At 43.6% G+C, this 14,466-nt stretch overlaps 1 protein-coding gene across 1 annotated transcript in view; it reads left to right on the plus strand.

Annotated features, from left to right (window-relative positions):
• Positions 1 to 14,466, plus strand: part of LOC140468867 (multiple C2 and transmembrane domain-containing protein 2-like) — a 487,492-nt gene that overhangs the window by 255,681 nt on the left and 217,345 nt on the right. Inside the window, exons 9-10 of the mRNA XM_072564927.1 lie at positions 2,612 to 2,776; positions 6,546 to 6,676. Of these exons, the coding sequence (XP_072421028.1) occupies positions 2,612 to 2,776; positions 6,546 to 6,676 (296 nt within the window). The remainder of the gene's footprint in view (positions 1 to 2,611; positions 2,777 to 6,545; positions 6,677 to 14,466) is intronic.

Genomic DNA, 14,466 nt, shown 5'->3' on the forward strand with positions numbered 1-14,466 from the left:
TTAGACGGATGTGGGCCAAGTGCTGGGAGGTGGGACCAATTTTGTTTGAAAACATGGTCAGCGTGGACCAGTTGGACCGAAGGGTGTGTTTCCATGCTGCATTACTCTATGACTATTACTATTTATCAAACACTGATTGGGACTAAGCTGCAGTATTGTGTCCACTTCTGGGCATCATGTTTATGGAAGGGCGTGAGGGCAATGGGAATGTGTTGAATAGGTTTGTAAGAATGTTTCCATGGATGAGAATAGATGGGAAAAGCTGGAGATTGAGAGAAGGTTTGACAACAATGATTCAAATTACGAGCAGTCTGGACGTCGAGCAAGAGAGAAGCTGTTCTCGATGACTGAAGGGTTAAAGACCGGGTTGCACTGACTGAAGGTGATTGGCAACAAAAATAGCTGATGTGAGGGAAGTGTTTTTACACAGTGAGTGGTTTGTGTGTGGAGTGCATTGCCGAGAGTGGAATGGAGGCAGCTTCAATTGTGGGCAGCATGGTGGCTCAATGGTTAGCACTGCTGCCTCACAGCACCAGGGAGTTGAGTTCGATTCCTGCCTCTGGCAACTGTCTGTGTGGAGTTTGCACACTCTCCCTGTGTCTGCGTGGGTTTCCTCCCACAATCCAAGAGGTGCAGGTCAGGTGACTTGGCCATGGGAAATTGCCCATAGTGTTAGGTGCCATGCTTTGGAGATACCAGTGTTGGACTGGGGTGAACAAAGTTAAAAATCACACAACCCCAGGTTTAATTGGAAGCCCTAGCTTTTGGAGCGCTGCTCCTTCATCAACCACCTGGTGAAGGAGCGGTGCTCTGAAAGCTAGTGCTTCCAATTAAACCTGTTGGACTATAACTTGGTGTTGAGTTATTTTTAACTGGGTTAGGTGCATTAGTCAGGGAGAATGGGTCTGGGAGGGTTCTCGTCGGAGGGTCGGTGTGGACATGTTGGGCCGAAGTGCCTGTTTCTATACTGTAGGGAATCTAATCAATCATGGCTTTTCAAAGGGGATTGTGATAACTGACAGAGTGAAGTGAAAACATTCACAGGGTTGGTGGAACTAGCTGAGTTATCTTACTGAGAGGCAGGATGGCCATTAGATGAATCTAGAATTTTCTTGCATCATTCCCCTTCACTGTGTGACCTGTGTGATAAGTGAAGAGAGCATGGGTGAAGTTTAATGGTACATTAGCAAGATTTGTTTCTGATGTCTGATTTTAGATCATGTGAGTGAGGGGTGTTGGAGGGAGTGTTTTGATCTAATTCCAGGAAAAAAACAAACTTTTGGGAAAGCTCCAAAACAACTTAGGGGGAGGAGAGGTGGGTAATACCATGTTAATCATGCGAGTGATTTGAACATGGATTTGTTGCTGCAATTTGGTTTAATATCCCAGACATAGTGGGCTGTTTGCAATAGAGACAAGAGAGGGCCCATTCCAAGGCTTGTTGGAATGAGTCAATAAACTGTGCTGATTGGTCACCCAAAGATGTTGGGATAGATGGATATCTGCCTTTTGAACTGAGGGGAAGTGTGGTATTGAGGAGAGAATGGGAAAAAAAGAACTGTTGTAAGGGAAATGGAAAATGACGGAGTCTTCTCAGAAAAATACCCTGGATATCCAAAAGGAAAAGAAATCAAAACCGAAAAAGCTGCGGATGCTGCAAATCAGAAACAAAAGCAGAAATTGCTGAAAAAGCTCAGCAGGTCTGGTAGCTTCTGTGGACTGAAATCAGAGTTAATGTTTCGGGTCTAGTGACCTTTCCTCAGAAAATCTATCACACTTGGAAATGAACGTTTTGGTCATATTGAGCTCCGTCTTGTAGAGTACAAGCTGAGTCAGAACAGAATGTTACATTTGCCAAATTTACTTGGTTTTCGTTCTGTGACAGATGTTCCTGCAGATGTTTAGTTGGATCTCAGAAACTGGATAAACTTTGATAAAAATAGTTATTGTTAAAATGGAAATGTGAATCCACGTATTAGGAATCTTCAAAATATCTTCCCCATCAGCTCTCTCAATGTTGCGCAAAGCTGATAATCCTCTGACATTTTCATGTTTAGGAATGGGCCTACACCCTTTTCTAACCCTGATGTGGAGCTGCTGCTGTTGGACTGGGCTGGACAAAGTCGAAAGTCACTCAACATCGGGTTATAGTCCAACAGGTTTATTTAAAATCACAAGCTTGCACCTGATGAAGGGACAGCACTCTGAAAGCTTGTCATTGTGAATAAACCTGTTGGACTATAAGCTGGTGTTGAGTGACTTCTGAGTTCATAACCCATTTGCAATTTCAGTTTTTTAGCTGTTTCTGCCTGCTTGCTCAACTCCCAACTAAATGCCTCTGCGCTGAATAAATACCTGAACAACTTGTTCATTGGATTCCTCTGGCATCAGTCCATTCTTCATCCCTTATGTGTAATATTTGTCCAGGATGTCTTTAAAAATAGACAGTCTTATTTTCTATCCCACATGTAACCAAAAGCTGTTTGCTTGTATGATTTAAATGATTAAATCAATGAGAGTGAAGTTGTTGTTGACTGATATGAGTCACGACTTTGAAGTTACCATCGCTCTGTCTTCTGCATGTCTCCGTGCCTGTGGTTTGGTGGAAAAGACCAGCCTCGTCAAGAATATCCGCCTGTCTGATACCCTTCGGAAAAGCCAGTTGTGGGATAGCATTGTCACCATCACTCTGTTTGAAGGAAAGGGGTTCAGAGAAGATGCAGCAGAAGGATGCTACGTCAAGTTCAGGCTGGGGGAGGAGAAGTACAAAAGTAAGGTAAGCAACAAGGAACATTACTACATTTATGTAGCACCCAGCCATATGTTCTTGGGATGACCCAAAACATTTTGCTTTTGAAGTTTAGCGTTTATTTTTTGTTGGGGAAATTGGCTGTCCGATTTCTGCTCAGCAATATTGCAGATTGTGGATTAAATAAAACCCGAAAGAACTGCGGATGCTATAAATCAGAAACAAAAGCAAATTGCTCAGCAGGTCCGACAGGATCTGTGAAGAGAAATCAGAGTTAATGTTGCTCGGAAACATTAGCTAGCTCGGAAAATCCCAGTTTATATGAAAATAGGGTGGCGGGAGGAGGTCAGGAGTAAAGGATAACTGGGAATCTAGTCCAAAGAAAGAAGAGAACAGTTGAACAGACATAGGATTGGATAACGACCTGGCTGGGAGGGTGAATAACTATTAATGGGGACTGTTAGTGGCTAACAATGGGTGGTAATAGCAGACTGTGTGATAACAAGGTCATTGGCTGTCCAGCTATTTTTCCCTCTCTTTGGGCTCTATCTCTGCTGATCATTTACTCCTTATCTCTTTCCCCCCCCCCCCCCCCCCCCCCTTACCTTCTGCATCTAAATCGAGCAACCATCAGTTGTGACGAATGGTCACTTGACCTGAAACACTGACATTGATTTCTCTCCGCAGATGCTGCCAGATCTGCTGAGCTTTTCCAGCAATTTCTGCTTTTGTTGTTGTTGCACATCCTGGAGTCGGATTTTAAGCTGGTTTGTTGGTTTTGGTTGTGAGTTCAGTGTTGGCCAACAATGAGAAGCTCCCATCTTCATCTTGGGATCTGGGACATTCGAACTTGGTTTAATCTCTGGGTTGGAAGATGGCAGCCCTCTGAGTAATTCTCCACAGACTGAGCCAAATGTACTCCAACATGTGCTGCAAATTAATGGGCCAAATCTCACTGGAGTGGGACATCTTCTGTCATGTGGCATGTGTTCAGCTGCTGCTTGTCCCCTTCAGCTTGAATGTAAGTGCTTTGTAACGTGCTGCAAATGCACGGTGATAGCATCTGGGACCCCAGTGAAGGATGGGCACATTATTTGGTTTTGTTAAACACAGTGATTTAAAGATTGAGAATAGAGCAAAAATAAATTGGAGAAAGAGGGTGAATGTGATTCTGCATCACCAAGGGAATGAATGATTATTGGAGATTTGCGACAATGTAGAGTTGAGGTTAAAACCAGATCAGTCACGATCTCATTGAATGGCATAGCAAGCTTGAAGAACTGAGTGACCTCCTCTTGGTCATTGTCTATGTGTTTTAAAGTCAGATCAGATATAAAGTGAAATAGAGATGGAAAGAATGATTGGATTAAAAGAGAGAGAGAGAGAGAGAGAGAGACGGACAGAACAAAATGTGTGGTAAAATTTGGAATGTCTTCGAACTTAAATATGCAAGAAAAAGATTGAGCAGCTCATGTTGTTCCCTTTCTGAGCCCAAAGGGGAATTTAGCAAGAACATGACTGCGATGAGGTCAGCCAGGTGGAATATGAGTTCCCTGATTGGGGCTATTAATCAGGGAGCCCTGGCTGACAGATATAAACAGGAGTGGTCAGGGATTCTCCTCACTGAGAGCTGGATCAGTGTTAAGGGCTCTCCACGGGTAAAAAAAAATGGGTGACTGGGTGACGGGATACTGGCCTCTGTGGAGTTATTTCAATAGCAATATTAGTAAAAGGGTCTAGATTAGTGTGGTACTGAAAAAGCACGGCAGGTCAGGCAGCATCCGAGGAGCAGGAAAGAAAGGTGTTTACTGTCACTCCTGAGCTATGCCTTCAATTAAATAAAGAATTGCTCTGCAACTCTAGCATCTCCTTAAAAGTAACGAGTTGTTAATCATGTGTTGTCTGAATTGCCCAATGAGGTTCGGCATTAATACAACTCCACAGTGCACTGACCCTTATCCATTGACCCTGCTGACTCCTTTGCATGTGCATATTAGTGTGTGTCTTTAACTTGCTGTTAATTACAATTGGAGGTTTGGCCCAAATGTTATGATGTCACTCTGTGCAAGTGTAGAACAGGAAAGTGAATCCATGTAAATTTACTGACGAGAGAGATTTTTGTATTATCAAAACAGATTGAATTGATGAGTTGGAGATGCCGGTCTTGGACTGGGGTTTACGAAGTTAAAAGTCATACAACACCAGGTTATAGTCCAACAGGTTTATTTGGAAGCACTAGCCTTCGGAGCGTTGCTCCTTCATCAGGTAGTTGTGAAGTATCTTACGACATTATTCTCCACAACCACCTGATGAAGGTGCAGTGCTCTGAAAGCTAGTGCTTCCAAATAAACCTGTGGGACTATAACCTGGGGTGTGATTTTTAAGATTGAATTGAATTAGCTTTTCTGTTGTGAGGAAGGGTCACCAGACCTGAAACATTAACTCTGATTTCTCTTCAGATACTTTCAGATGTGCTGAGCTTTTCCAACAGCTTCTGCTTTTGTTTCTGATTTACAGCATCCGCAGTTTTTTTTGGTTTTTATTGTCACGTCCTCACATGCATACAGTGAAAAGTTTGCAAATTGCCACTATTGGCACCATCTTAGGTACAGATTCTTGAGTACAAGTTCTTTGGAAAAGTATTAGAAATTTGGCCAACTTTCCGAGCCTAGTATCATTCTGTGTGTATTGTATGTTTCTGGAATCTGAGACATTTTATTAAATAGCAGGTGAATTCGTATGTCTAGAGATCAATAAATGTTTGGTATTTTTCATGTCAACCCCAATCTGCAAAAGATACTCCCTGCATTTTGAAAATTGTTAGAATGGTTTTCAGAGCTTTTCCATATCCCAGCCCGGAATTCACATCCAGGCATCCTGCACCTATCCAGCCTTGGTCCTTTGTGCATTGTTGATTTTTGTTGCTTTACCACTCGCGGTCATTTTTTCAATTGCTCGAGGTCTCAAACTCTGGAATTCTCTTCCACAGCTTCTTGTTCTGTCGCTGTGTCTGTCTCTCTGTCTCTGTCTCTCTCTCTCTGTCTCTGTCTGTCTGTCTGTCTCTCTCTCTCTCTCTCTCTCTCACACACACACACACACTCTCTGTCTCTGTCTCTGTCTCTGTCTCTGTCTCTGTCTCTGTCTCTGTCTCTCTCTCTCTGTCTCTCTCTCTGTCTCTGTCTCACTCACACTGTCTCTCACACACTCTCTCTCTCTCTCTCTCTCTCTCTCTCTCTCTCACACACACACTCACATTCTTTCTCTCTCTCTCTCTGCCTCTCTTTCTGTCTCTCTCTGTCTCTGTCTCACTCACACTCTCACTCACACACACTCTCTCTCTCTCTCTCTCACACACACTCTCTCTCACACACACACACTCACATTCTTTCTCTCTCTCTCTCTCTCTCTCTCTCTCTCTGTGTAAACTACCTCTGTGATAAGAATTTCCTGAAAACTCTACATCTGTCTTGGTATCATATTCTCTTTGGTAACCTTCCTGTAAAGCAGCTTCAAATGTTTCACCATATTGGAGGTGCTACATAAATGCAAATTGTCATTGAGAAATGTAGAAACTCTCAGCATGCACCCAAAATGCACCGTTTACTGCAGCTTGTGTTCATTTGTCAGATTGTGTCCTTGGGAACCACTAGCAGTACGGCTCTGTTACCTAGTACTGTAGTTGTCCCATTTCTGAAAGTGGCATGAACTCCAGTAACTTAGCCGTCAGATCTCTGCTCTTGGAAGTCACTCGAGACCTGAATGTCACTTCACATGTTGTCCATTTTCTCTTCCCAAGGTTCTATACAAATGCACAAATCCTCAGTGGAGAGAGCGGTTTGATTTTCACCTGTTCAATGACAGGGCGAATATTTTGGAAGTTGAAGTCTGTGGGAAAGTCAACCAAAAACAGGAAGCAAGTTTTGGCATGTGAGAGTGCAATTCCTTATTTGTTATAATTTACTGTTGAGTTTTACAAGGTTGAAAAGAAAATGCTGCTGGAATAAGAAAAGAACTAAGTATTTAATATTCACATTCTGCCTAAATCGCTGGGTTTGTATTATTTATTTCTGATGTGTCGGTGCCATTGCTAAGGTTACACCTGTTGCCTGTCCCTAATTGTCCTGAAATCATTATGAGTTAATCACAGTATATTCAACTGGAATAGGAGAGTCGGAGTTCTTCCCTCAAGGACACAGAATCAACCGGTTACTTACTGTTCAATAACACTTGTGATCAGTTTCAAGATTTTAGCTCCTAAAGGAGACTGAGAGTTTAATGGACACAAGACCACCCACTCAGCTTCTCTGTCCTTGTTACATTTCATCCCACAGTCTCAGTTCACTACGTCAACCAGCAAACCACTGAGGTGTATGTATAGTTTGAGGTCTCTACTTCAAGCTCCTTCGGAGGATGTTAGGGGAATCATGGATGGCAGGAGTTAAGTTACCAGGAATGAGAAGCATCAAGCCATTTATCATTGATGTAAAATTTAGAGTCATAGAGATGTACAGCACAGAAACAGTCAGTCCAACTTATCCATGACAACCAGATATCCTTATCCTAATCTAGTCCTATTTGCTAGCACTTGGCCCATATCCCTTTAAACCCTTCCTGTTCATATACTCATCCTGATGCCTTTTAAATGTTGTAATTGTATCGGCTTCCACCACTTTCTCTGGCAGCTCATTCCATACATGCACCACCTTTTGCGTGAAAACGTTGCCCCTTAGGTCCGTTTTAAATTTTTCCCCTCTTACCCTAAATCTATGCCATCCTTTTCTGGACTCTCTAACCTGAGAGAAAATACCTTGTCTATTTACACTATCCATGCCCCTCATGGTTTTATAAACCACTGTAAGGTCACCCCTCAGCCTCTTCGCTCCAGGGAAAACAGCCCCAGCCTGTTCAGCCTCTCTCTGTAGCTCAAACCCTCCAACCCTGGCAACATCCTTGTAAATCTTTTCTAAATCCTCTCAAGTTTCACAATACTTCCAGCCTGCTAATAGCAGACGAGGGCTATTTAATGCCTGAAGGTCATGGAGCATGATATTATCAGCGCAGATTAATCTCAGCCTGAACACAGGGAGGCTGATGTTCTTGGTTACAGCACAGGGGCAGGAGGAAGTGACTGGTTGGATGAGACACGCTTAAGTTTTAATGCTTTTGCCATCCCTTCAGCCATCGATCCTGCTGACTGTTTTGCATATGAATATTAGTGTATACAATTTACCTGCCATTATTTACAAAGGACGTGTTTGGCCCAAGTGTTAAAATGTGATTCGGTGGAAGTGTAGAGTTTACTGTAAATTTACTGATGAGAGAGACTTTGTATTATCGAAACAGATGTCATCAGGTCAGCACCAGGAATCCATGGTCTTAGATTGAGCTAAATTTTAGCTTAAATTTTGGGTCAAAGTTTAGTGAGGTGGGCAGAGAAGGCCTCAGGCCTTTGGCCTCCCAGGCCCCAATCTTTGCCTCTTGGCAACCCATCGCACCAGGCTTTGGATTATTTTAGGCCCACCTCAAAATGAAAGCCAAAACACCATATGCATTCTGAACAACCCTGTCCACTTGGGTGGCCATTTTAAGGGATCTATTACCTGCACACCAAGATCCCTCTGTTCCTCCACACTGCCAAGAATCCTATCCTTAATTCTGTACTTAGTTTTCAAATTCGACCTTCCAAAATGCATCACCTCGCATTTATCCAGATTGAACTCCATCTGCCACCTCTCAGCCTATCTCTGCATCCTGTCAATGTCCCGCTGTAGCCTACAACAGCCTTCTATACTGTCAACAACACCTCCAACCTTTGTGTCCTCTGCAAATTTGCTGACCCATCCTTCAATCCCCTCATCCAAGTCATTAATAAAAATTACAAACAATAGAGGCCCAAGGACAGAGCCCTGTGGAACACCACAGACTTCCAGGCAGAATATTTTCCTTCTACTACCACTCGCTGTCTTCTGTTGGCCAGCCAATTCTGTATCCAACAGCTATGTTCCCCTGAATCCCATTTCTCCTTACCTTCTGAATAAGCCTACCATGGGGAACCTTATCAAATGCCTTGCTGAAATCCATATACACCACATCCACGGCTCGACCCTCATCAACTTTTCTAGTCACATCCTCAAAGAACTCGATAAGGTTTGTGAGGCATGACCTGCCCCTCACAAAGCCGTGTTGACTGCATTTAATCAAGCCATGCTCTTCCAGATGGTCATAAATCTTATCCCTCAGAATCCTTTCTAACACCTTGCAGACGACAGATGTGAGACTTACTTGTCTGTAATTGCCGGGGATTTCCCTATTTCCTTTCTTGAAGAGAGGAATTACATTTGCCTCTCTCCAGTCCTCAGGTACGACTCCAGTGGAGAGCGAGGATGAAAAGGTCTTCGCAAGTGGCGAAGCAATTGCGTTTCTCGTTTCCCAAAGCAACTGAGGACAAATCTGGTCCAGGCCTGGCGACTTGTCAATCTTAATGTTTGACAAAAGTTTCAGCACATCAGCTTCCTCTATCTCTGTCCATTTCAGCATGCACACCTGCTCTTCAAAGGTTTCATTCACTACAAAGTTAGTTTCTTTTGTAAAGACAGAAGCAAAAAACTCATTTAGGGCTTCCCCTACCTCCTCAGACTCCACACACACATTCCCTATGCTATCCCTGATCAGCCCTACTCTTTCTTTGACCATTGTCTTATTCATCACGTAAGTGTAAAGTGCCTTTGTGTTCTCCCTAATCCGTTCTGCCAAGCCTTTCTCGTGCCCCCTCCTGGCTCTCCTCAGACCATTTTTAAGCTCCTTCCTCGCCTGCCTGTAATCCTGTAGCGCTGAGCTTGATCCTGGCTTCCTCCACCTTATGTATGCTACCTTTTTCCTTTTGACGAGAAGCTCTACCGCTCTCATCATCCAAGGTTCCTTTATCTTACCCCTCTTGCCTGTCTCAGAGGGACATATTTATTCATCAGTTGCAACAACTGTTCCTTAAACAGTCTCCACATGTCTATAGTGCCTTACCATGGAACAATTGCTCCCAATCCATGCTTCCTAACTTATATCTAATCGCATCATAGTTTCCTCTTCCCCAATTAAATATCCTCCCATTTTGCCTAATCCTCTCCTTCTCCATAGCTATGTAGAATGTGAGGCAGTTGTGGTCACTATCACCAAAATGCTCTCCCACCACAAGATCCGATACCTGCCCCGGCTTGTTTCCGAGCACTAAGTCTAGAATGGCCTCTCCCTTTGTCGGCCTGTCAACGTACTGAGTTAGGAAACCCTCCTGAACACACTTTACAAAAACAGCTCCATTCAAATCTTCTGCTCGAAGGAGGTTCCAATCAATATTGGGAAAGTTAAAGTCACCCATTACAACAACCCTACTACGTCCACACTTTTCCAAAATCTGTCGACCTATGCTTTCTTCCATCTCCCTGCTGCTATTGGGGGGCCTGTAGTAAACCCCTAACGAGGTGACTGCTCCCTTGCTGTTCCTAATTTCCACCCATACTGACTCGGTAGGCAGATCTTCCTCGACAATGGAAGCTTCTGTAGCTGTGATACCCTCTCTGATTAGTAGTGCTACACCCCCTCCTCTTTCTCCCCCCTCCCTATTCTTTTTAAATGCTCTAAACCCTGGAACATCCAGCAACCATTCCTGCCCCTGAGAAACCCATGTCTCTGTTATGGCCACAACATCATAGCACCAGGTACTGATCCATGCTCTTAGTTCGTCACTTTTATTCCTGATACTCCTTGATGTTAATTCCTTTGAGCTGGTTGTCATCTCGTAGCTGGTCTTTCTAGGATCACATCACAAGTGCATTCATTGTCCCTCAGTTAGACTCTCAGGTTGCAATATTCAATGACAGCAACACAAAGAACCACGAAGTCTGGCAGCTATTGTCGAGAGAAAAGCAGTGTTAACATTTTAAAGTCCACCAACACTTCTTCAGATTCATATATTTTAAATCAGTTTGATTCTGAAATTGATCCCAGAGGGATAAAACCTTAATTCAGGTTCTCCGTACGCAAACGCAAACCTTACTGGTCCAAATCACTGGAAATTTACACCTCAGGCCTTTGGTCCAGTCACTCTATACTGGTCTTAACGCCCCATAGGATATAGGGGCAGAAGGAGTCCATTTGGCCCATCGAGTCTGATCCTCCATTTAGAGAGTTCGTTGCTGAACTGATAATCCTCAACTCCAATTTCCTGCCTTATCCCCCATATTAATCCTTGATCTCTGTAATGATTAAAATTCCATCTCTCGGCCTTTTAATATATTTAACACCCCCTGAAGAATTCCACGGATTCTCTCCCCTCTGAGAAAAGGAATTTCTCTTCATCTCTGAAATGTGTGAACCCCGAGCCTGAGGTTATATTCTCTGATCCAGGACTTTCTGACAAGGGGGAAACAAGCTCTCTGCATCTACCTTACCAGGCACCCTGAAAAGTTTACAAGTTTAATTTTTCTGAACTCCAATGAGTACAAGTGTGTGAGCTCCTCGAGAGTGGATCCCAACTCTCAGTTTACTTCCATCTTTCCTAATCAGCATATTCTATTATCTTTCACTCCCTCATTTATTTATCTAGGTTTCCCCTTAAATATATCCTCAGAAATATAGTCATGATTTAGAGATGCCGGTGCTGGACTGAGGTGTACAAAGTTAAAAATCACACAAAACCAGGCTATAGTCCAACAGGTTTAATTGGAAGCACACTAGCTTTCGGAGCGACGCTCCTTCATCAAGTGAAGGAGAGCTAATGTGCTTCCAATTAAACCTGTTGGACTATAACCTGGTGTTGTGTGATTTTTAACTCTGAAATATATTTATGCTGCTTGCCTCAACCATTCCATGTCATAGACAGTTCCCACACACCATTTGCATAGGTGGCACCACTCTCTGGATAAATGTGTTTCTTCTGATTCTTTCTTTGCTTTATTATTGTCTGTGCTTTTACGTTCTGGATCTGAGCTTTAGACTGTCTGATGTGCACAAATATCTTCTCTATCTCTATTCCACTTAATGTAGTCACTGTTTTAAAGGTTACCAATGGGGCTTCTCTCAAGCTTCTCTTTTTCAGGTAAGTGTTTCATGGATACAGCTATAACAATGAGGCTGAACCTCAGGAAGGCTGTTGAGGTATTGAGGTGGATGCAGATGGTATTTGCTAAAGTGGCATCAGGAACATGGGACTTCAGTTCCATGAAGAGATTGGAGAAGCTGGGCTTTCCTTCTCAGTATTTAGTAAAGTATTTAGATGTGCACTTGCAATGCTAAGGCAGACAAGGTTATGGGCCAAGTTCTGGAAAATGGAATTAAAGCATTTCCATAGAATCTCAACAGTGTGGAGACAGGCTGTTCGCCCCAATGAGTCCACACTTACCCTCCGAAGAACATCCCACCCAGACCCATCTGCCTTCTAACCCTGCATTTCTCATGGCTAATGCACCTAACCTACACATCCCTGAACACTATGGGCAATCTACCGTGGCCAAGATTAGAGTGGTGCTGGAAAAGCACAGCAGGTTGGCAGCATCTAAGGAGCAGGAAAATCGACGTTTCGGGCAGGAGCCCTCCATTACAATTCCTGATAAAGGGCTCCTGCCCGAAATGTCAATTTTCCTGCTCCTCAGATGTTGCCTGACCTGCTGTGCTTTTCCAGCACCACACTCATCTTGACTCTGATTCTCCAGCATCTGTCGACCTCACATTTGCCAAATCTATCATGGCCAGTCCACCTAACCTGCACATCTTTAGACTGCGGGAGGAAACCCACGCAGATACTGGGAGAATGTGCAAACTGCACAAAGTTAGTTCCCCCCAGACTGGAATTGAACTGGTCCCTGGCACTGAGAGGTAGCAGTGCTAACCACTGAGCCGCCATGCTGCCCAGTTAAATTGTAGTTTTTGACTCGTGTAGATTTGATGGGCTAAAGGGCCTTTATCTATGCTGTAGACCACTATGATTCTAAAGTTAAGGATAGATTTAGTAGAGGTGATCTAAAATATGAGAAATTTTGAGTGAATAGCTAGGGAGGAAGGTCGACACCAAAGGATGCAGAGTTTAAATTATTTGCAAAAGAATTAATGAAGAGATTCTTTTCCCCACACAAGTTGTTTTTATATAGAATACACTTTGTCAAAGGGTGGGGAGAAAAGTTAATCAAAAATTGCCCAGAAATAGGTCATTTTCATAACAGTTCTAAAATCACAAAGTCTAATGCCTAAAAACCAGCTGAATCTGAGTCTGGCAATCGAAATGAATGCTGACCTGAAGGTTTAGATTAGATTAGATTAGATTACTTACAGTGTGGAAACAGGCCCTTGAGCCCAACAAGTCCACACCGCCCCGCCGAAGCGCAACCTACCTATGCCCCTACATCTACCCCTTACCTAACACTACGGGCAATTTAGCATGGCCAATTCACCTGACCTGCACATCTTTGGACTGTGGGAGGAAACCGGAGCACCCGGAGGAAACCCACGCAGACACGGGGAGAACGTGCAAACTCCACACAGTCAGTTGCCTGAGGTGGGAATTGAACCCAGGTCTCTGGCGCTGTGAGGCAGCAGTGCTAACCACTGTGCCACCATGCCGCCCACTTAATTAAGAGAGCTGAACATTACAACTGCTAAGGAAATTGAAGTTGGCAATGAAAGAAAAACTTTGTGCCAGTACCCAAGTGAACTCTTATCAGAAGGTCCAAGTATGACCAGTGCGCAAGGTTAAGAAAAAAGGTAAGCATGTTGTGTTCATTACATAGAGGAGGATTTTGTCAAAACCCACCAAGAAAAGTAGAACTAAAAACAAATGAAGCATCTAAGAAACCATATATTGACCGCAGTACATGATGTCATTCTTGAAGACTTGGTTTTCCCCAGTGAAATTGTGGATGAGAGAGTATGTGTGAAACTGGGTGGTACAAGACTCATGGAAAAGACACAACAGAACAATCCATAGGATCCCTATAGTATGGAAGCATGTCATTCCATACCAACTGTCTGAAGAGCAATCCCATCCAGACCCACCCCATCCCTGTAACCCTGCATTTCCCATGGCTAATCTACCTAGCATGCAGATCCCTGACACTATGGGGCAATTTCCCATGGCCAGTTCACCTGACCTGCACATCTTTGGACTGTGGGAGGAAACTGGAGCACCCGGAGGAAACCCACACAGACATGGGGAGAATGTGCAAACTCCACACAGACAGTCGCCCGAGGCTGGAATCGAACCCGGGTCCCTGGTGCTGTGAGGCAGCAGTGCTGACCACTAGGCCACCATGCCACTCACACACAAAAAAAATTGAGCTATCTACAAAAAAACTAACAAGCAAAATTGTTGTATTGTCCTAGAGTTCCAACTGTAAATTGTAATGAATGGCTCAAATAAAATAAAAGGTCAATACTAAAAAAAACTTTCAGAGGGGAATTGATTACAAGAACATGGAGATTATGATAAACTTGTATAAAACACTAGGTCAGCCTCAGCTGGAGCATGTGTGCCCAGTTCTCGGTGCCACCCTTTAGGAAGGATGTGGACTCATTAGAGAGAGTGCAGAAAAGATTGACAGGAATGGATCCAGTGATGTGAATGTTCATTCACAAAGATTGGGAAAGTTGGGACTGATTTCATTGGAGAACAGGAGGTGCAGAGGGAGTTTGATAGAGGTGTTCAAAATTGTGGGCATCTGGGCACAGTCGATGGT

The sequence above is a fragment of the Chiloscyllium punctatum genome, chromosome 48, assembly GCF_047496795.1.
Source record: "Chiloscyllium punctatum isolate Juve2018m chromosome 48, sChiPun1.3, whole genome shotgun sequence".
In the NCBI taxonomy this organism is placed as follows: Eukaryota; Metazoa; Chordata; class Chondrichthyes; order Orectolobiformes; family Hemiscylliidae; genus Chiloscyllium; species Chiloscyllium punctatum.